Raw genomic sequence first — 23,675 nt, forward strand, 5'->3', positions numbered from 1 at the left:
CCTCTAATCACAATTATGAACCTTATGAATAGAATGTGACAAGAATGAAAGATGAAGGATCATTTAAAAACGCTTAGTGTGCGTGTACTCAACCAGCTAAAACACACACATCTGCACACACTCAAGGTAATCCTCAAGATTTACACTGAAGAGGATTTGTTGAATGATTACATCTCTGCTGAAATATTGGCATTCTATCTCCTTGACTTGTGCTTCTGTGCTCTCATTCTTGTAGGTTATTACTGGAGTAAAAACTGGAGGTTTCTGAGATGGTTTTGGAGATGCTGCGAGAGGACGAACCATTGGAGGCAAATTCCCTGGAGGGACTATGAACTGCCGGTCTCCCTGCGGCCCCCCTGATGCTCCCGAACGTGACCTTTTGGCCATCTTCACATGGCTGCATCACGCAGGACACGGTGGTCTCCATTCGACTTGCCCTGTACAAACTGGTCTGGGTTTGAAGGTACCGGGTGGACTTGAGCTCTAGACCCTCATAGGATCCCTCAGGGACGCATGGACAGCAGCGGAATGCTTGCTTAAATCCGGCACGGAACCTGAGGAAATGTTTAGAAATGTAGGAGAAGAATGGATAGATGATGATGATGGGTTTAAAGTTGAAAATCGACTGGAGGGTATTAAAGCTTTGTTGTCTTTAAAAGGCTTTCGTGATGGATTTTCAGGCAGGATACATTAGAGAATAATACATCAAAACATTGGACTGTATTTTCTGGTACAAAAAGATGGATCATTTTGTACAATAATGATATTATAGCGAATATTACAGGGGATCTGGAAAGAGCTAGACGTGCCTGCGTGTATGTGTGTGCGCGCGTCAATTACTGTGTTTTCACTCCAGGTGAAATTACCTGTCATTGAGGCAGCAGTAGATAATGGGGTTGTACATTGTGGAGCTCATTGCCAGCCACATGATAGTCAGATAGACCTGCTGAATGAAGGGATGCTCAAACAGGTGTGGGTAGAACTGGTGAATCAGGAAATAGACGTGATAGGGGAGCCAGCAAACAGCGAACGTACATACCACCACAATCATCATCTTCACCACCTGAAGGTTGAGCAAGAAGAGAAAATGTCAATATTGGTTATACCGCATGACTATAAATACATATTCTGTCCTTCAAACTGATTTCCTGGGCTTTGCATGCAGCCCACATTGTACAAAAACTGGCAGAATGCTGACAGACATAATGTCCCCTAATAATTTTCTCGACAGCTTTAAGGTGGTTCAGTGGCCTTAATCCACCACCAGAAAGCAGCATGCAAATGTCATTAAAAATCTAATTAAAATGTAATAAATATAGAGCATTGCACGAAACCATTTATCAAAGAGGCATAAATAGCTTAAATTACATAAATGATATTTTAAGGCTTATTGTTTCTATGACAAAATGTTTTCTTCTAACCCGAGTTAATGTCACGTTAATGTCTCATCATCTTATCAACCATATGTGACCCTGGACCACAAAACCAGTCATAAGGTTAAATTTGACAAAACTGAGATTTATACATCATATGAAAGCTCAATAAATAAGCTTTCTATTGATGTATGGTTTGTTAGGATAGGACAATATTTGGCTGAGATACATCTATTTGAAATCAGAAATCTGAGGATGCAAAAAAATAAAAAAGACTGAGAAAATCACTTTTAAAGTTGTCCAAATTAGGTTCTTAACAATGCATATTACAAATCAAAAATTACATTTTGATATGTTTACAGAAGGAATTTTACAAAAAATCTTCATGGAACATGAACTTTACTTAATTTCTTAATGATTTTTGGCATAAAAGAAAAATCAAAAATTTTGACCCATGCAATGTATTTTTGGCTATTGCTACAAATATACCCCAGCGACTTAAGACTGGTTTTGTGGTCCAGGGTCACATATTTTGCTATGCAGAAATAAGATATTTTCTGTGCATGTGAATGCCTATACAGGTAATAGTTATTTAAAAATGAGTTCACTTCCAGAATAAAAGAATACTGATAATTTACTCACCGCCATGTCATCCAAGATATCATGTCTTTGTATATTCAGTTGAAAAGAAATTAAGGTTTTTGAAGAAAATATTCAAGGATTTTTCTCCATATAGTGGACTTTAGTGGTGGCCAATGGGTTGAAGGTTTCAATGCAGCCCAAAAACAATGCTCTTATCTAGTGAAACGTTCAGACATTTTTAAAAAAAAAAAAAAAAAATCATCTGGCATTAGCTTTAATCATGTTGGAAAGGTCACATGTGGTAGGTAGGTAGGGAAAAACTCATTTTCTCCTCTAATTTTAAAATTATCTGATCGTTGGGCATTTGACTTTCTTAAGTCCACTATATGGAAATCCTGGAATCTTAATTTCTTTTCGACTGAAGACAGAAAGACATGAACAGCTCGGATGACATGGAGGAGGGGGGTGAAAAAAACTTAAAGTAACATCTTGTTTTTCAGTGCATGCATCTTATTTTTCACTATTTTGACTTTGTTGTTTTTCATTGTTTACCTACCACAGAAAAAGCTGCCTTTGGACTGCTGTCAATAAGCTGCACCAGTCCTGATTACTCTGTGAATTTTGTCATTAATCACTTACCCCCATGTTGTTCCAAACCCTTAAAAGCTTTGTTCGTCTTTAGAACACAATTTAAGATATTTTGGATGAAAACTGGGAGCTTTGTGGCTGTCCCATTGGCTGCCAAGTAAATACCACTGTCAAGGCCCAGAAAAGTATGAAAGACATCATCAAAAATAGTCCATCTGCCATCAGTGGTTCAACCATAATTTACAAAGCTTCGAGAATACTTTTAGTACGCAAAGAAAACAAAAATAATGACTTTTTTCAACAATTTGTCTTCTCCGCGTCACCGTAGCGCCATTTCGGAAAGTATCCCACTGACGCAAAGAGTGTACGCTGTTCTCTGTCAGCTGCGTCATGCGGATACACTGTTTTCGCTCGAATAAAAACGTAAATAAACGTTGAAAACATATACGTGTGTTGCGGCTGACACAGAACAGCATACGCTGTTTGCGTCCAGTGCATACCTTCCAAAATGGTTTTACAAATATAATTCTCGTAGCTCCATAAAATTGTGGTTGCACCACTCATGTTGTCAGACTTTTTTGACAACACCTTTAATACTTTTCTTAGCCTTGACAGTGTTATTTACTTGAGACAGTCAAGAAAGCTCCCGGTATTCATCCAAAAATTTTTTAATTGTGTTCCGAAGACGAACAAAGCTTTTACGGGTTTGGAACAACATAGGGGTTAATGATTAATGACTAAATTTTCATTTTGGGGTGGAGTAACCCTTTAAACTACTCTTGTTCTACAACGCAGATTCCTGATCCTGAAGTGCGCCTGAAATCGGCGTGAAAACAAAAATGACACACTCTGCCAGAAGCCAGAGTATGTAGTAGCAAATCACTCAGCAGACAGAGGCTCTTTGATGTTTATGAAGCTCAAGCAGAAGACGGGGACATACAGGCGCTTAGAGGTAGTATGTCACATTGTGTCATCATAAGTACAAACGATGCGTAGATTAAGCTATTTTGTGGGAGTTAGAAGAGGAAGATGGTAAGGCATAAGGCTAGCAATGGTATGTAAAGTAGATATCGGAGAGGAAACGGTATATCTTTTTCTATAAGTGTATTGAATGAGGCAGAAACATGTACACACAGAGAATACAGATGAAAGAAGCAGACGGACCTTCTCACTATGGGTGAGTTTCATAGTGATTATTTCATGCAGCCTTGTCTGACCCTCCTCCCCTTGCGGGTGAACTCTGTCTGCTTTGTTAACTCAGTGCCTGACCTGGAATGTGTGTGTAGGCAAATGTCACAGGCTTAAAGGATGATGAAAAAAGGAGGAACAAGAGGATGATGTGGTGAAGACCTTGCGTTTGGCGTTCAGCTGCTCTTGATAACGGTCAGACGAATCTCCTGGGATCTCGCTGGCCCACAGAGTCAAACCCACCACCAGGTAAGCACAGCCCATCACCAGGAGAGGGAGGAAGTAAATCAGCACTGCTACACATACAAAGTACCTTCAAAAGGGTAGATAGATAGACAGAAAGATAGATAGAATATCAACAAAAATGTCTAGAAGTAATAATTTTGCATGCCATTTCAATCCAGTTTAACCAGCCACTATATGTACTGGTTTCAACCCAGGCTCATGAAAATACGTGCCTCTATATACATTTCTGCAATACTTTATGTACTTACTGCATGTTTTGTGGCAGTTTCAGTTTTTTCTAAAACTGAAATAAGTACATTGCAAGCGTTCAAAAACTGAAATAAGTACATTGCATAAGTATTCATACCCTTAACTCAGTACTTAGCTGAAGCAGCTTTACAGCCTCAAGTCTCAAGATGCGACAAGCTTTGCTCATCAGCATTTAGCAATTATCTGCCATATTTCTCCTCATCTCTTCAACTCTCAAGCTCTGTTAGATGGGGGCTGGCAGACATTTTCAATTTTCGCCAGCAATGTTTGATTGGGTTCAAGCACAGGTTCTGGCTTGGCCACTCATGGACATTCACAGAGTTGTCCTGTTGGAAGGTGAACCTTCTGCCTAGTCTGAAGTTCTGAATGCTCTGGACTATGTTTAAATTAATTATCTTAGTATTTTGGTGCATTGAGCTTAGGGCTGTGCAATATATCGAACAATATTGTGAGGCGCGTTTAGTCAATGAAGCCGGTGCTTTGATTAGTAGTAAATCTCCATCACGTGCGTTCCGCTCAGGTTCCGCTGGAGCGGCAATTGATACACAGAGACGTAAATCTCTGACAAGCTACGCCATATCGAGCTTAATATCGCATTCGAAAAAAACCAGCCCCACAGCATGAAGCTGCTATCAGCACACTTTACTGTTGAGATACTCATAAGGTGATGAGCAGTACTTGGTTTCCTTCAAACATGATGCTTGGAATTGAGGTTCATCAAACCAGAGAATCTTGTTTCTCACAGTCTGAGGGTCCTTGTGGTGCTTTTTTGCAAATTCTGTTTTCATGTGTCTTCACCGAGGAGAGGACTGAATCTTGCCACACTGCCATAAAGCCCAGATCAGTGTAGTGTTGCAGTAATGTTTATTTTTCTCTAGGTCTCTCCTAGCTTCACATATGATCATGGAGCTCAACTAGAGTGACCATCAGGTTCTTGGTCATCACTCTAACCAAATACGTTCTCTATCAATTGTTCAGTTTGGCCAGGAGGCCAGTTCTAGGAAGAGTTGTGGTTGTTTCAAACTTCTTCTATTAAGGGTAACGGAGACTACATGCTTCTGTTAACCTTCAGTGCAGCAGATTTTGTTCTGAACTCTTCCCCAGATGTGTGGCTTGATGCAATCCTGTTTCTGAGCTCTACAGGCAGTTTTTTTTTTTTACCTCAATATGCATTTTCAGCCATTAGACGTTTTATCAAGATGTTTCTGTCTTTCCAAATCATAACCATTCAAATGAATTTGCCACAGGTTAACTTCACTCGAAGTGTAGTATCATCTACAAGCAATATAAATGCTCCTAAACTAAATTTCAACTGTCCCAGATAAGGGTATGAATACTTATGCAATGAAATAATTTAAGTTTTTTTATTTTGAATACATTTTTTTGCTTTGCCATTATGGTGTATGGAGTGTAGATTGATGTGGAAAAAAGTAATTTAAAGCAGTTTAACATAAGGCAGCAACATAAAAAATGAAGAGGTATAAATACTTTTGCATTGTTGGTACGTTGTTTCAGTTTTGCAGAAATGTGTATATATACATATTTCCAATGAGCCTATGTTTGCTGTTTTAGTGCTGCCCCTGTGCATTTTTTTATTTTATTGTGTTCAAAATGGACTCATTTATTGTTATATACACTTTTACATCTTTTATTTAGGGTTTGCTGTTTTAATTTTCTGGTTTTCATGGAAAAGGCAAAACCAACAGGAAAGTTCACACTCAAGAAAATGTCCATTTTAGCTATTTAAAGACATTTTTAATTATTTTAATGAGCAAATACATAGTGTTTTATACATCCTATATTTGATAACTCTCATTATTGATCTTTTGTTTATTTATATCATAAGAATATAAAAACAAGGGTTATGACATGATATATAGGAAAAAAAAACAAAATCAAATTGCGGCCATGAATTAAAGACTTGTTACACGATTTTATTTTTTAATTAAAATGAGGGAACAAATTAGTACAAAATGGACACTATTTAAATACAGCAAGGGAACTAATTAATAAAACGTCGCATATTAATAAATCTATTGTTTTTCTTTCATAGGGCTTCGTAAAACGGTTTATTTCAAATGCATACATGTAAAAGTAAGCATTCCTTTACTGTTCAGACTGTTCAGACTTTTATCTATTCTCAACATTTTTGCTTTGCCAAATCTTTGTCGGACTTGAGTCATGTTGCCCGTCGGAGAAATCTAGGCACAGCTCATTTCTTAGCCCTAATGCACTTGGTCTTGCAAAGAACTAAAATCATGAATCAAACAAGCACCTAAGTGAAGTCACATATCAAAGATAAACATATTACACCCCATTAATCTCTCAAAAGCAATTACAAAGTGAACTAGACTACTTAATGCATGATTTATTAAGTAAACGTGTAACAAGGAAACACAGCAATCAAACTGCATCACGATTTACAGTATAACTCTATTAAAATGCACTGCATGTATTTGAATCGCAATGACTTGCAATCCCATGGCCAAAGGACACTACAGTGTTTACCTTCTTAAAGGAACTGCTCAATAATGTTGAAGCTTCTTCATCCACAGATAAATTATTGTGAATACGATACCCATCATGAATATTAATGAGCTCAATTTTGAAGTAACCTTAAAGCATCCATTCATGTTGTAATTGATATTCATGAGATAAACCTATTTCAAAAACCACTTGGGTTATGTGGCTATGCTTATATAAATACTCACCCTCAAAATGAAAAAAACTGGTGACGTTCTCTAAGAGCAGACAGTAAACACTGCAGGAAATGCCCTAAGGGCCAGACTGAGAGATACTCGTATCAGGAATGCCACCTGCCAATCTGAAGACAACACAGATTTCTCTGTGATATTGTTGCTTCCAGTGATTCCCTCCAAGAGGGAGTCTAAAAACGAGGCCATGATTAATTATACTTCCATTGTTTCATATTCCTTAGTGGCACAGGTGGAATGCTGTCATCAGGAGACTTGGACTTGGCAACATTCACCCACCCCCTTCCTACGCTAACAGCTTCTCCATGGCTGCTGTTAAAGAATGTGAGTAGGAAAGATGATTGAACTAGGTACAGCACAAAGAAACTCTGATGAGTAAAGCAAGGCAGTGCAGTCACCTCTTGCTGACCACCACTTATACCTCACTCACCATTTCACTAGCAATTAAGTGCAATCAGGAAAACAGGAGTCGAGAGAAGGAAACGATATGGCGACAGACTGAGAAAGAAAACTTAACATTTCTCATTCTAGTTTCAGATTCAGATTTTGCTCATAAGGTAATGGTGTGTTTTTGCAATATCAAAAGTTTGGAATGATTAAGTTTTTTTTTTTTTTTAATCTTAAATGCTTACCAAGGGTGCATTTATTTAAGCAAAAATAGAGTAAAGGCATTAATATTGTAAAACATTACAATGTAACAACTGTTTTCTATTTGGATATATTTTAAAATGTAATTTATTCCTGATGGCAAAGATGCCTTTTCAGCAGGCATTACTCCAGTGTCACAGAATCCTTTAGAAATCGTTAATATGCTGATTTGGTGCTTAAGAAACATTACTTATTAAATTCAATGTAGAAAAGTTGCTGTTTTATTTTTTTGGAAATACATTTGTGGAAACCGTGATAGACTGCTATTAATTATTCCAAACGTTTGACTGGAAAAGTGTGTTCTAATGAGGGAGAAATTAATGAGTGCACCTTTAAATAGGTGAGGAAATTAGAAAACATGCAGTGCTGAATCAGTTTCAATCTCAATTGATTTAAGAGGCGTGAAAATCAAATCACTTATTTCAGGAGACCAAATTTACATTTATATAGACAAATATGGCAATCAGTGCACTATTGACAGGTAGTTTTTCTAATTGCATCTTGATGTTAAATTGTTGACATTTTCATTCTCAGAATTTAAAGAGAAAGTTCACTCCAAAATGGCGTCAAATGTCTTGTTCCAAATCTATATGACAGACTTTTTTCTGTGAAGCACAAAAGTAGGTATTTTGAAGAATGTTTCTGTGTTTTTTTTCTATAAATAATGACAGTGGGATCTAATGACTTTCATTATATGGACAAAAATAATCTGTATAATCTTTTCTTATGAGAGAAAGTCAGGTAAAATAATTTTCTTACATGTTCATTCAATATTAAAGGGGTCATCGGATGCAAAACTCACTTTTACATGTAGTTTGAACATTAATGTGTGTTGGCAGTTAGTGTACACAACCACCCTACAATGAGAAACCACCCAGTGGTATTTTTTAATGTTTAAAAGTAATATCCCCTTTTTAAAATCAGGTCATTCTCAGCTTCTTGTCAGTGTGACGACACACCGACAGAGGCTGCTCCTATGATAGTTGATTGACATGAGAGCCTTACCTTAGACCCGCCCTCACCGAGCTCAAACAGTCCAATCGCCATTGTGTCGACTCAGGTGCAGGGGAAGACAAAAATGTGTCCGATTGGGCGATTGAAGTGTTCTGTTGTTGGAAGTAATAATGAACATAGCAGTAGTCATTTATTCCAGACATCTGAGCCGCCGAAGACAGAGGATAACGTTAATTTCATTTTTAAAAGGAAAGCGCTGATCCCGATCTATATATGCGTCTATGTTCGTGCAAATCGTTCCTGATGCAGCTTCACCCACAGCAGAAGTGAGCTTAAGGTTTTTTTTGCATGTTTGCAAACAGCCTTTCTTAATAATGTGCTTGTTGGCGAGTTTCACCGCTAATCGCGGCTAAATGCGGCTAAAGTAAACATTACGGCTCACACAACAGGAAGGGGCCAGGCGAGCAGAGCTCATTTGCATTTAAAGGACCATGCAATAAAATGAGTTGATTATTTGCAGAGCTGATTTTGACAAGGTAAAAGGGTGTTTTTTACACTACTATTGAGAATTTTTAACCAAAGTATATTATAGACTTTTCATTAAGACCCTAAAGAATCATATGAACTTGGAAAATGGGCATCCGATGACCCCTTTAAGAATTTTCTTTTTTTTGATGTACTTCGAATTCTTTTATCTATACAGATTTATTCCATTTATTTATTAATATTAAAAGCTAACGTAAAATATCCAAGCAAACTTGCTTTATATTGCATTTCTGCATAGAAAATCTACATACAACCTACACTACCAGTCCATAGTTTTTATATTGTAAGATTTTTAATGTTATTTAAAGAAGTCTCTTCTGCTAACCAAGCCTGCATTTATTTGATCCAAAGTACAGCAAGAACAGTAATTTTTTTAAAATATTTTTACTATTTAAAATAACTGTTTCCTATTTGAATATATTTTAAAATGTAATTCTTCCTGTGATTTAGAAAGCTGAATTTTTAGCATCATTACTCCAGTCACATGATCCTTCAGAAATCATTCTAATATTCTAGGTGGCTGTCAAAAACATGTATTATGTTGAAAACGTAGAGTATAATTTTTTCAGGTTTTTTGTTGAATAGAAAGGTCAGAAGAACAGCATTTATCTGAAATAGAAATCTTTTGTAACATTATAAATGTCTTTATCATCACTTTTGATCAATTTAAAGCATCCTCGCTAAAAACAAGTATTCAGTATTCATTTTCCCCCTGACTTTTTTTTTCTGACTCCGGACTTTAAAATGGTATAGTGTATAATGTTACACAAGCTTTTTATTTCAAATCTTTCAAAGAATCCTGAAAATGTACTCATCTGTTTTGTATATTGATAATGTTAATAATCAAAAATGTTTCTTGAACAGCAAAACATCATATTAGAAAGATTTCTAAAGGATCGTGTGACACCGAAGACTGGAGTAATGATACTGAAAATGAAGCTTTGATCACAGGAATAAATTACATTTTAAAATACAGTATATTCAAATAGAAAGCAGTCATATTAAATAGTAAATGATTTCACAATATTACTGCTTTTGCTGTATTTTGGATCAAATAAATGCAGACTTGGTGAGCAGATAAGAATTCTTTAAAAACACATTACAAATCTTACTGTTCAAAAACTTTTGACTGGTTGCAGCACATCTGCACAGAACATCAATTTATGAATCGTACAGAGGTTTGGCTCATAAACATCAATTGTGTAATGTAGCTGGATGGTTTAAGATGACCTAACAATGTTAAAAGTGAGCTAATTAATATTAATAAGCTCAGGTTGTGCCAAATAGTGGTACCACAGCCCACCTTTCTTGTCCCATCCCACTCTAAAACTCATTTTGATGCCACGTACGCACTTTAATGCATTCCAGTACATTTAGACTAGCAAGGTAAAATTCCAGAGAGAGAGAGTGATTTTTCATCTGTGGATGTGGAAATTTCATCAACGTTACTGAGAAGCTCCTGTATGAAATATTATAGTTGTTAAGTGGCGAATTGCGGTCTTAATTCATTGAGTTTATTAAAATGCCATATGTCAGAACAATCGGTCAATTCACAGTCACAGGTAATGAAGAGATGCAGCAGAATGCCAGCTAGACTGATTGCTTTCAGCGTCAAAGCCAAGACTTTCTACTTACACCAGGATAAAGTGTCTGACAGAGCTGTGTTGAAAAAAAAAAGGCTGCGAGTTAGAAGCATTGTCTCACTGTCACACTTCAAATTTGGTTTCCACCTTTCAGATTTGGAGTGTCTGTTTTCACCATGAGCAAACAGTGTAATAACTGTCAGTAACAGTAATAACTGTCATGCAGCAATGGCTTACTAATGATATCTGAAATGCAAGTACCTGTTTTGTTCTAGCAGCACATTTAGGTAAATGAAGCATAAAGAACATCACAATGTGTCTGTTATCAACTTCTTGTGTTCCCACACAAAAAGAAAGATTAGAGTAATTAATGAAATCTGCTAACAGAGCGCATTGCAGATAGAACTAATGAAGTAATACCCAAGGTAGAACACTTTAGGTACAAATACAATCTTTAAAGCTTTTGTCATCCAAGAAAAAAACAGTCTTAGCTAATAGTGGAGGACATTTGCAGCGGAGGGAGAAATTGGCAATTATTTAATTTGAATCAAGCCCAAGAAAAAGTAAAAGTATGCAGTGAAACTACCAGATGGAACCCTAATTATAAAAACAAATAAAGGCTGCTGTTTTTTTCCTCATTCTCACCTCTGTATGTCATCTAGCTTCTCTACTAAAACTTCCCTGGATCTTTGAGTTTGAGACGAACATTTGCAAAAACAATCTTTGAATTTGTGCTTTCAGGATTTGGACGCGTCAGTCAAATATCAGAAAAACAGGAAGGGAGAGAGACTGGAATGAATCTGATATGGTTCACATGTGTCGCATGAGTGATTATTCCTTATTTAGCAATACTTCACATCATACAGCTACTACTAAATGTTTGACCAATTATGGAAATGCCCAAATTACTTTCTAACAACAGTGATTTGGCCAGTGGCATAGCTATGGGTGGAGGTTTTTAAGCTTTTAAGGAGTTTAACAAGTACAAGTTTTAGGAAACACTTAACTTGGATTCTTTGTTGGTTCTCTTTAAATGCTTTTTATTTAGAAAAGGTTATTAAAAAATAATGTTAAACAAGAAATAAGAATAATACAAATGAACGAGTTAAGAGTAATACAATGTAAATGAATGCATTGTTATTTTAAAATGTATATATTTTGGTTTTATTCTAGGCAAAGTTGTTTTATGAATTCTATTCATGTTTGTAGGGTGAAATATCGATGCTATATATCGATGAAATATCTACAATATTTTCATATATATACAGTTGAAGTCAAAAGTTTACATACACCTTGCAGAATCTGCAAAATGTTAATTATTTGACCAAAATATGAGGGATTATACAAAATGCTTGATATTTTTTATTTAGTACTGACCTGAATGAGATATTTCACATAAAACATTTACATATAGTCCACAAGAGAAAATAAAAGCTGAATTTATAAAAAATGACCCCGTTCAGAAGTTTACATACACTTGATTCTTAATAATGTGTTGTTACCTGAATGATCCACAGCTTTTTTTTATTATTATTTATTGAGTCCCTTGTTTGTCCTGAACAGTTAAACTGCCCGCTGTTCTTCAGAAAATCCTTCAGGTCCCACGAATTCTTTGGTTTTTCAGCAGTTTTGTGTATTTGAATCCTTTCCAACAAGGACTGTATGATTTTGAGGTCAATCTTATCGCACTGAGGACAACTGATGGGCCTCATGCAACTATCACAAAAGGTTCAAACACTCACTGATGCTTCAGAAGCAAACAGGCTGCATTAAGGGGGTGAAAACTTTTAGAATTTGAAGATCAGCACAAATGTTACTTATTTTGTCTTCTGGGAAACATGTAATTATCTTCTGAAGGGCAGTACTAAATAAAAGAAATGTTATAAATAGGTAAAATAAAAAAAAATACATCTCTTTATTCTGTTCAAAAGTTTTCACCCCCTGGCTCTTAATGCACTGTGTTTCCTTCTGGAGCATCAGTGAGTGTTTGAACCTTCTGTAATAGTTGAATATGAGTGCCTCAGTGTGAAAAGATGGATCTCAAAATCATACAGTCATTGTTGGAAAGAGTTCAAATACACAATGCTGAAAAACCAAAGAATTTGTGGGAAGAACAGTGGGCAGTTTAACTGTTCAGGACAAGCAAGGAACTCATGAACAACTGTCACTAAACCAAAAAACACAGCTGTGGATCATTCAGGTAACAACACAGTATTAAGTATCAAGCGTATGTAAACTTTTGTTTCTTTTCTCTTGTGGACTATATGTAAACATCTTTTGTGGGAAATATTTTTCAGGTCAGTACTAAATAAATAATAACATGCATTTAGTTTGATCCCTATTATTTTGGTCAAATAATTTACATTTTGCAGATTTTGTGAGGCTTTACATCCACTTTTGACTTCAACTGTACATTACCAGTCAAAACTTTGGAGTCGTTAAGATTTTCTTTATTAAAGAAATTAGTACTTTTATTCAACTCGGATGCATTAAATTGAAAAAAGTGACAGTAAAGACATTTCTGATGTTCTCTGTTCTTTTGAACATTCTGCTCATCAAAGAATCCTGACAAAAATTAGCATGGCGGATTAAATTGATCAAAAGTGTCAAAGACGTTTTTAATGTTACAAAAGATCTCGTAAACATGGGTTTTTCTTATTTCAAAAGCATAAAATTAGACTGACTACCGGATGTGTTTTTTGTCATCTGTATGGGTTGTTCTGCTTTTAGACACCTCATTAGAACTAATCATTCATATTAGCTCATATTTGTGGAGCATTTTGTGCCTATAATCTCTGGTAAAAATACAGCTAGCTGCACTACGAGTTCTCCTGGTTGAGTTTCATGGCAATTTGCAGAAATCAGTGCCTCACGGAGCGCACCCTGTCAGAATCCAGATTGAGGAGAGCTCAATTTCCCCCTTTTCTCGCAAGAGTTGAGAAGCAAAAAGAGAGACGGAGGGAGAGAGAGAAATAAAGCCTGCAGCAAGCCTGTGGGTCGCCCAAAAAGACATCTAAGTTCCAGGCTAGGCAAACTGAAACAGCCTGGTCACATGCTGTTAGTGAGCTGTCAGTCTTTAGGTGGGGATGGCGGAGAATGTGTTATCTGTGAACTGCTATCAAACAGAGCCAAAGAACACGATGAAAGGGTCAGAACAGTGGTGGGGTGCTGAGATAACATCATACATCTCTGCACTTTTCGTAGTCACACTGAATTCAATTCTCATGAACTTTTTTTGAGCAAAGATAATGTGTTATCTAGCTATTTTAGCTGGGCTGCCTGATGTACCGTGTTATCTATATTCATAAGTCAGTGTGTTTACAAATCCTTCTATATTAGTGCGCTTTTGGAGTATCAAGTTCGGCTGTTTATTTAGAGGATGAATAGGGAAATGGGGGTAAGATGATATGTAGTATGATGCTGGCCTCCTATTAAAGTAAATGATTCAATCTCTTTCAAATCTCAGTTGTTTCTCCTTGACAGCAGTGAGATCAAATTAGGACTCTTGCTTAAAGTGATTGTTCTGCTATTTTGTCTGAACGCTTGCCCTCACTTATTTACCCTCATGTTGTTCCAAACCTGTGTGACTTTCTTTGTTCTACTGAAAACCAAAAAAAGATTGTTTTTTAAACTTTATTTATGACAGGATAGCATATAGAGCAGACAGAAAATGAAGCGAGAGAGATTGATGGCGAAGGGATCGGGAAAGATCCTTGAGCCAGGATTCAAACGCCTGAAGCGCAATGACGCTATATTTACAAATTAAAAGTCATTGGGGTAGGACTGCATGCTTTGTGATTTTTCTGATAGGAATTGCAACCGACCGATGAAACGCCAAAAAGCTCTGGGCTTGTTGATTATTCATTATATTTTGTGATTATATATCGATATGATTAATGATAATAATTCGTTGTTCGTGTGTTCCTGCCTGAAGCGTGACAATTACTACTATTACTACATGAAATATTAACCAAAAGTAAATCATATTTTACTATAAAGTAAAAAAAGTTTTTTTTTAAATCTACTATACTATAAAACTACAATACTGATATTTATGAGTGTTTCATTCTTTCTTAATAATAATTATAATAACAATCATAATAATTACTAAATAAAATATTAAACTAAATATCATAACATCATAATATATCACTATAAAATAGAAATAGAGTATTTAAAACCAAATAGTATACTATAAAAGTCTACAATACTCAGAGCCCTATGAAATCGGTTTTATTTCTTCTTTGCTTTTTCTTTAATTTTTTTTCTGGATTTAGTTTTTTTCCATTTTCCAATTTTTCTAGATTGTGTATAAAAAATATATTACTCCAAAATCATATCTAATTAATTGAAATCATAAAATGTACTCAATTTAACAGCAATTTATTAAAAGTTTAACAAAAATTTAATCTTTAAGGCCCTATGAAATATGTTTTTCCCTCAAATTCAGGTTTATTTTTACCCAATTCTGTTTTCCATTAATTTTCTGGATTCCAAAAAGCATATCTAATTAATTGAAATCATAAAATGTACACAGTTTAACAGCAATTTATTAAAAGTTTAACAAAAATTGAAAATATGTTTGTTTGTTTTTTCCCCTGAAATTCTGTTTTATTTTTTAACTAAATTCTGTTTTCCATTCATTTCCTGGATTCCAATTTAATGGTTTTATTGAATTTTAATAATCAAAAGCATGTCTAATTAATTTATTTTTTATAAAGAATTAATTTATTATTTATGTTTTACATCTTTTCTGGTAAATAAATTCTAATTAATAATTTTTCTAGTAAATATTGGTTAAAAGTTATGTTTTGATAATATTTTTATTAGTAGTAGCAACACTATCATTACATTAAGTAATATATTTCTGTCACAGTTTCTTCTAGTTAAACTGAACTTTTATTTTGACGGGTTGCTATGAAGACCATTACATTTCTGTTTGTATATATATATATATATATATATATATATATATATGACATAGTTTTTTTTCTCAAAAGAAATGGTAAAACGCTCATGAAGTGACTCTCAGAGCAGTTCTAGAGATTGTTTATGTGTTCATGTTCATTTTGAGGCGGCAGAGGCTGAAAACACCATAAGCATTCCACGCGCTTCAGTATGTGTATAGTAAACGAAACCGTGTGCCATTCATTCACACAGAGACACACAGAACATGCAGGTTTGTATTTAAATAGTATTTTTGTGGCTTAATATTTACAGCTACTAGTCCATATCACGTTTTGATTTAAATGTACTGACCTACTTTTGATTTATTCATTCAAAATTGGGCAAATTCCACAACACTCAGTGTAATATAGTAAATTCCATTTGTATAATGGATTTCACAAATCTGCCCATGAAATCATAGGGCTTTTTTTGGCTTTATGGCTTACTTAATTTCTTCATTTTTAAACACTTAACGATCAAGCTTTTGTTTTTGCAGGAAGCCTTTAAGCATCTCTTTTGTTTATAAGTTTGGGAAGATAGTTGGCGCATATTGTATTTCCAAATGCATGTTATAAGCAAGATTCAGCACAGATTAAGAAAAGAGTTTGTGTAGAGCAGCATTTACTGCTAATTGATATCCTGAAAACACTGAATCATGAGCTGCTTGGATAGAAATTACTACTCCACGCTTCACTCTGAAACAAGCAACATATAATATATACCATATATTTACAGTGCCTTGCAAAAGTATTCATACCCCTTTTTTCACATTTTGTTTTGTTGCAGCATTATGTTAAACTGCTTTAAATTAGTTTTTCCCCACATCAATTTACACTCCATACACCATAATAATGACAAAGCAAAAACCAGATTTGCAAATTTTACAAATTTATTAAAAATAGAACACTGAAATAAGTACATTGCATAAGTATTCATACCCTTAACTCAGTACATAGTTGAAGCACCTTTACAGCCTCAAGTCTTTTTGGATATGATGTGACAAGCTTTGCACATCTGCATTTGGCAATTATCTTTGCCTCACCTTTTCATCTCTCAAGCTCTCCCTGGTGAAAAAAACAGCTAAAACCAGCCTAGGCTGATTGGCTGATTTTAGCTGGTCATAGCTGGAAGGCAGGCTGGTTTTAGAGGGGTTTTGGCCACTTTTCCAGCCTGGCCAGGCTGGGAGACCAGCTAAAACCAGCTACTTCCAGCTTAAACCAGCTAAGACCAGCCAACCAGCCTAGGCTGGTATTAGCTGTTTTTTTCAGCAGGGCTGTCAGGTTGGATGGGGGCTGGCAGACATTTTCTAGAGTCCTAGTTGTTCCAATCGTCTTCCAGTATGGATAATGCTTCTGTGAACCTTCAATGCAGCAGATTTTTTTCTGAACTCTTCCCTAGATCATTGCCTTAACGCAAGTCTGTCACTGAGCTCTACAAGCAGTTATCTTGACCTCAGGACTTTTTCAGAGGTTTTTGCTCTGATATGCATTTTCAGCTGTTAGACCTTTTCTGAGAGGTGTGTGCCTTTCTAAATCATACTCATTTAAATGAATTTGCCACAGTTTAACTCCACTCGAAGGGTAGTAACATCTAGAAGCAATATGAATGCTCCTGAGCTAAATTTCCAGTGTACCAGAAAAGGGTATGAATACTTATGCAACGGGATCTTTTCAGTTTTTTATTTCTAATAAATTTGCAAAGTTGTTACAAACCTGTTTTGTGCTTTGTCATTATGGTGTATGGTGTATGTGATGTAGATTGATGTGGGAAAAAAAGTAACTTAAAGCAGTTTAACATAATGCTGCAACAAAACAAAATGTGAAAAAAAATGAAGGGGTGTGAATACTTTTGCAGGGCACTTCAATTAAATTGCAGCTTTTGTGATTTAACAATCACGCCCACCCATATCGCAATACATCAGTCATTCATGCAGCCTTATCTACTTTTGTATTCTGCAGAAGAAAGAAAAACTGCAGGACCTTGACCAACACGAGGGTAAGTAAGTGAATTTTTCATTTTTAGGTTAATCAAACATAACCATAAAGTCTTCCTCTGAGCTAAAAAATAGTCCTCTGGGTGGTCTGAATTATATAAACGTGAGTAAATGTTATCTGAGTAACATACAGATAATTTGTCAGCACTTGAACATAAGCATGAGCTCATGTCAGGTATGTTGCATGTGAGCTTTCATAACACACCAGACTATTTATACTCTGGCATGTGTCTCCAGTCTATTATAACACCCAGCAAAGCAAAGCCATGAATAAGAGCTAGACGGTGTGCCGTGCAACACTTCAAACCCAGTCAATGTGCTATGAAACAGACCTGGTGTCATTTCTAATCAGACTGAACTATTATGTTAACGCGAGACAGGTCTCGTCTGGGTTTGGCGCACTTAACCCATCTGTACAAGTCATTACAGCTTCATTATAAAATAATAAGTGCTACATCCATTCAGATGTGAACGGTGTGATTTTTTTTAAGCTTGCTATTCGAGCCTGAGTAGATGACAATGATACTCAAAAAGTGGATTTACAAAAGAGCATTTGAGGGGATTTTTCTTTTCATTGAGTGAATTTGTTATTTACAATCTGTGCTACTTCACAGGCTGTGAATAGAATGGTTGTATTTCTGTGTGTGAAATTAGTGTGACGCTTTAAAGAAGATTTAGAGATGCGCTAAGCTAAAATATCTCATTTAAGAGAAACAAGATGACTGCCGTATTATGAGTCTAATCTTTAAGCTGATGTTGATGAACAGCTCACTGCTTACAGTACTGAAGACAGTTTGGGCTCCTGGTGAGCGCATCCAATCTCATGTGGATCTGAAGATGCTTGTTCTCAGTTTTTACTTCCTGCATGCTTGTCAGAATCAAGATGCTGGTAAAATTTACTGGAGTACAGTGCACAGCAAATCTGTCTTATTCAGTACTTTTGAACTTGGGTTTTAGTTAAAAATATCTGAACTTTCTTAAAACAACATAAAAGTACTTGAGAAGCAATGTGTCACTTTAAAACTTTACTGTCCTTAATACCTTTCCAGGCCTTGAATGTGGTAGTTGCATTGCTGTCTATGCAAAAAAGCTTTTGGATTTCATCAAAAATATCTTTGTGTTCCCAAGATGAATTAATTTCTTATGGGTTTCGACATGTGGGTGAGTAATTAATGACAGAATTTTTATTTCTGGGTGATTTGTCTCTTTAACAACAACAACAAAAAAAAAAATGTTATAAAAAAAATCAGTTTGTCAGCCCGAGGAGGTAGGCTACATGAGTTTTTCTTCCACCTAGAATTTTTTTTTTTTTTTTCACATTTACTTTAACATCTCAGAGGAGTCTTCGTGACCAGCATTGCCCTCAGCTTGCTCAATGGAGCTTGTAAAGCACTATTCGTATTCTTTTGTCATTTCTTGTATTTTTTCTGCAAACTGAAATGAATTTAAGCTTTTAAAAGTTTTTTACCCCAATGGCAGAAGTTTTTGTCTTGTTTAATGCATAACTCTAACTAAATTTAGTGAGGTTTAATAGGTGAGCTAAGAAAAATAAACCTACTACAACATATATTCCCTGGAAACAGTGTTTACATCTGGTTTTAAGATGGGTTTTCAGTGATCCGATCACAAGTGGTCAGTCGAGACGCATTAGCGCTTCCACCTGGAATTAATGTGCATTCCAAAAGCGACCGCTTGTGTTTGGATTTTGTCGAGACACTTTCCTCTCATTTCGGCACACTCAACAATACATCACTTTTGCAGATCACCGAGAGCAGTGCACAAATACTGTCTGATTGTTTAGTCTGATTCACCCTCCACTGTTTCAGTGTCCAAAGGCTCTATTAGATCCCAAAAGAAAACAATAATTGGTGCTAAAATACACTGACGGCACACTGTAGAACTACTTAAAAATCATGAGCCTACCATTATCTCAATACTAAAAACTCAGATGGCCAGATCGACCATAATGCGTGTTTTCACACATCATAGCGAAGTTTGAATAGCTTTTTTGATGGGCGAGTGGTTGTGAACAGACAGGGCTACACTGCGATCTGGTGCAAAGCTCTAGTGTTTACACAAAGGATGTTAATTCCAGGTGTAATTATTATCTTATATTGCTTTTCAAATAAATGTATATTGTTTTTGTATACAGTTGAGGTCAAAAATGTACATACATCTTGCAGAATGTGCAAAATTATTTTACCAAAATAAGAGGGGTCATACAAAATGCATGTTATTTTTTATGACCTGAATAAGATGTTTACAAATAGTCTACAAGAGACAATAATAGTTGGGTTTATAAAAATGACCCCTTTCAAAGTTTGCATACACTTGATTCTTAATACTGTGTTGTTACCTGAATGATTTTTTTTTGGTTTAGTGATGTTTGTCCTGAGCAATTAAACTGACTGCTGTTCTTCAAAAAAATCCTTCAGGTCCCACAAATTCTTTGGTTTTTTAGCATTTTTGTGTATTTGAACTCTTTCCAACAATGACTATATGATTTTGATATCCATCTTTTCACACTGGGGACAACTAAGGGACTCATGTGCAACTATTACAGAAGATTCAAATGTTCACTGATGCTCCAGAAGGAAAAAACTATGCATTAAAGGGATAGTTCACCCAAAAATGAAAATTTGATGTTTATCTGCTTACCCCCAATGCATCCAAGATGTAGGTTACTTTGTTTCCTCAGAAAAACACAAACGAAGATTTTTAACGAAAACCGGTGCAGTCTGCCAGCCTTATCATGGACATGGATGGGCACCAAACCTTTAAAAGTAAACAAAAACATGCACAGACAAATCCAAATTACACCCTGCGGCTCGTGATGATACATTGATGTCCTAAAACATGAAACGATCGGTTTTTGTGAGAAACTAAACAGTATTTATATCATTTTTTACCTTTGATACACAGCCACGTCCATCTGTCATGTGCACGAGTTTGGCATCAGTTACGTCACATGAGCACACGCTCTGTCGTAGAATACGCAAACGCCGGAAGCGATCTGTTGCATGAATACGACACTCATTGTTTCCACAGTGCACAGAGATTGTGGGTATAGCGGCTATTCAAAATGGTAATTACTTGCGCGTATCCTGATTGTTTAAACCGATTTAAAGCTAAAAGATTACATTAGTTTGCGCAAACTCATCCGGGACTTTTCACTGATTTCCCCTTACGGTGTTTGCGTATTCTACGCCAGAGCGCGTGCTCATGTGACGTGACTGATGCCAAACTCGTGCACATGACAGATGGACGTGGCTGTGTATCAAAGGTAAAAAATGATATAAATACTGTTCAGTTTCTCACAAAAATCGATCGTTTCGTGTCTTAAGACATCAATGTATCATCACGAGCCACAGGGTGTAATTTGGATTTGTCTGTGCATGTTTTTGTTTACTTTTAAAGGGTTGGTGCCCATCCATGTCCATGATAAGGCTGGCAGACTGCACCGGTTTTTGTTAAAAATCTTCGTTTGTGTTTTTCTGAGGAAACAAAGTAACCTACATCTTGGATGCATTGGGGGTAAGCAGATAAACATCAAATTTTCATTTTTGGGTGAACTATCCCTTTAAGCGCCAGGGGTGTAAACTTTTGAACAGAATGAAGATGTGTACATTTTGCTTATTTTGCCTAAATATCTTATTTTTGTCATTTAGTACTGCCCTTCAGAAGCTACAGAAAATACGTGCATGTTTCCCAGAAGAAAAAATAAGTTCAATTTACCCTGGTCTTCAAATTCAAAAAGTTTTCACCCCCTGGGCTCTTAATGCATAGCTTTTCCTTCTGAAGCATCAGTGAGCATTTGAACCTTCTGTAATAGAGTCCCTTAGTTGTCCTCAGTGTCAAAAGATGGATCTCAAAATCATACAGTCATTGCTGGAAAGGGTTAAAATACAAAAAAAATGCTGGAAAACCAAACCAAAGAATTTGTGGGACCTAAAGGATTTTTTTTTTTTTTGAAGAACAGCAGGCAGTTTAACTGTTCAGGACAAACAAGGGACTCATGAGCAACTATCACAAAACAGAAAAAAACACAGCTGTGGATCATTCAGGTAACAACACAGTATTAGGAATCAAGTGCTTGTGAAGTTTTGAATGGGGTCATTTTTATAAATTAAACTATTATTTTCTCTTGTGGACTATATGTCAACTTCTTTTATGTTAAATATCTTATTTAGGTCAGTACTAAATAAAAAATAACATGCATTTTGTGTAATCCTCCCTATTTTGGTAAAATAATTAACATTTTGCAGATTCTGAAAGGTGTATGTAAACTTTTGACCTGAACTGTATTTTTAGTGTAAAACGAGACAACAATAGAGATTAATTAATGATTCTTGATAAAGTGTGAATTATAAAGATATATTGTGAGCTACAAAAATGGATGTGTTAGCTTCCATACCCCCTGGTAGGAACACCAGCAAAAAGGTTTTATATCACAGCTCAACTGTGGTGTGAAAGACACGGTAATAGAAAGAGGGGAGTTTGGGGAAAATGTGAAATGAGTTTTAGTGAGTCAGAGAGAGAGACGGTGAGGTGCTTAGGGGAACATCTCGGGAGCCATAGAAAGCGACTTCTTTACTAACTAACAGAGAAGGACTAGCACTTCTCACTCACAGAAGTAAAGACAGACAGAAAGAGGAATATAATAAGTACACCAGAAAGTTGTACGAAACAGAATGTGAGGGAGAAGCAGAAACTGGTGATTGAAATATACAGAGATGATCCAACAAAAAAAAATAAAACAGACAGAACGGAGAGAGAGAGAAAGAAAAACAAGGCTTTTAAAGGCAGGGGGTGATAAATCATAGTAAAGCCACTTTTCCATGGTGTCTTTCTCTACAGAGATAGCAGCAGTGATATATCTAATAAAGAGGAAGAATCTTGTTGAGTAGAAGTTTTGATTTAGGTTTAGTGTGCTAATAAGTAATACGCAATAATCCAGCACTGGAATTTGTTATTGTTTTGGTAAGTGCTCATTGTAGTTGTATATTAATAAGCGAAGGTGGCAATGTTCTCTCCAGCACATAGTTTTCAGACACGTTCTCTAATCTACCACGTTTGTAATGTTATTATATATCAAAAAAGATTAAATCCGAGAGGTTTATGACCCTGCATAGACGGCAATGCAACTGCTATGTTTATTTTTCCTTCGTTTACATGCGTTGTGTAATTCTTGTGGTGGCGAAGACTAACACGGAAGAAATGAAATTGTTGGAAAAAAGCATTATTTCTGTTTTCTTTGCACACAAAAACACTACGGTTGAACCACTGATGTCACATGGAGTATTTTAATGATGTCCTTACTGCCTTTCTGGGCTTTGAATATTTCAGTGTGTTGCTGTCTACGCAGGGTCTGAAAGCTATCGGAATCTATATCTTAATTTGTGTTCCAAAGATAAACAATAGTCTTACGGGTTTGGAACAACATGAGTAATTAATGACAGAGTTTTCATTTTTGGGTGAACTATCCCTTTAAGATTTACATTTCTGTTTCAACTTGGAAATGAGCAAATACTGTACTCCACAATAGATACCTGATATCCGGATGAGTACATCACATGCACTATTTATCGAAACTGTTCACTGTTCAGCCGAGTTATTCCTGCAAAATCGGATTTCATGAGTTAAGCGGTTTTGTGACATCACAGCTGGCGCATCTGTGCACCCCCTCCCCCACAACTGTCCTCACCGTGTTTCAAAACTCCAACTGCACCATTTTCACTGCACTTGACATTAGACCTCGGCACTTCAGACTAAAGCTGATCTTTATACAAGCCAACTATTTGAGAGTATATAACCACAGTACGGAGGAGTAATAATCATTAGCGTCTACTCTTGTAAAGTCATTGTATTTACCCTTGGGCAAGATTTCCAATTATGTTTGCTTTAATAGTCTTGCACACTTGTCTTTTCTCTCTCTCAGAACCATGGCTTTCTTGTGTTTACTGTTTTTTTTTTTGTAAAGAAACTCCTCTGTGTTGTTATATAAGCAAACATTAAGGGAATAAGCAGCGCTGATTTTTGATCACTCCAAAGTTAGAAAGTAATA

At 35.9% G+C, this 23,675-nt stretch overlaps 1 protein-coding gene across 1 annotated transcript in view; it reads right to left on the minus strand.

The window, feature by feature from the left end:
- Positions 1 to 223: 223 nt before the first annotated feature.
- The window catches only part of tacr1a (tachykinin receptor 1a), a 43,201-nt gene continuing 19,749 nt past the window's right edge, over positions 224 to 23,675 (minus strand). Inside the window, exons 3-5 of the mRNA XM_073840868.1 lie at positions 3,894 to 4,044; positions 867 to 1,063; positions 224 to 554 (exon numbers count right to left, since the gene is read on the minus strand). Of these exons, the coding sequence (XP_073696969.1) occupies positions 224 to 554; positions 867 to 1,063; positions 3,894 to 4,044 (679 nt within the window). The remainder of the gene's footprint in view (positions 555 to 866; positions 1,064 to 3,893; positions 4,045 to 23,675) is intronic.

The sequence above is a fragment of the Garra rufa genome, chromosome 5, assembly GCF_049309525.1.
Source record: "Garra rufa chromosome 5, GarRuf1.0, whole genome shotgun sequence".
Classification (NCBI taxonomy): domain Eukaryota; kingdom Metazoa; phylum Chordata; class Actinopteri; order Cypriniformes; family Cyprinidae; genus Garra; species Garra rufa.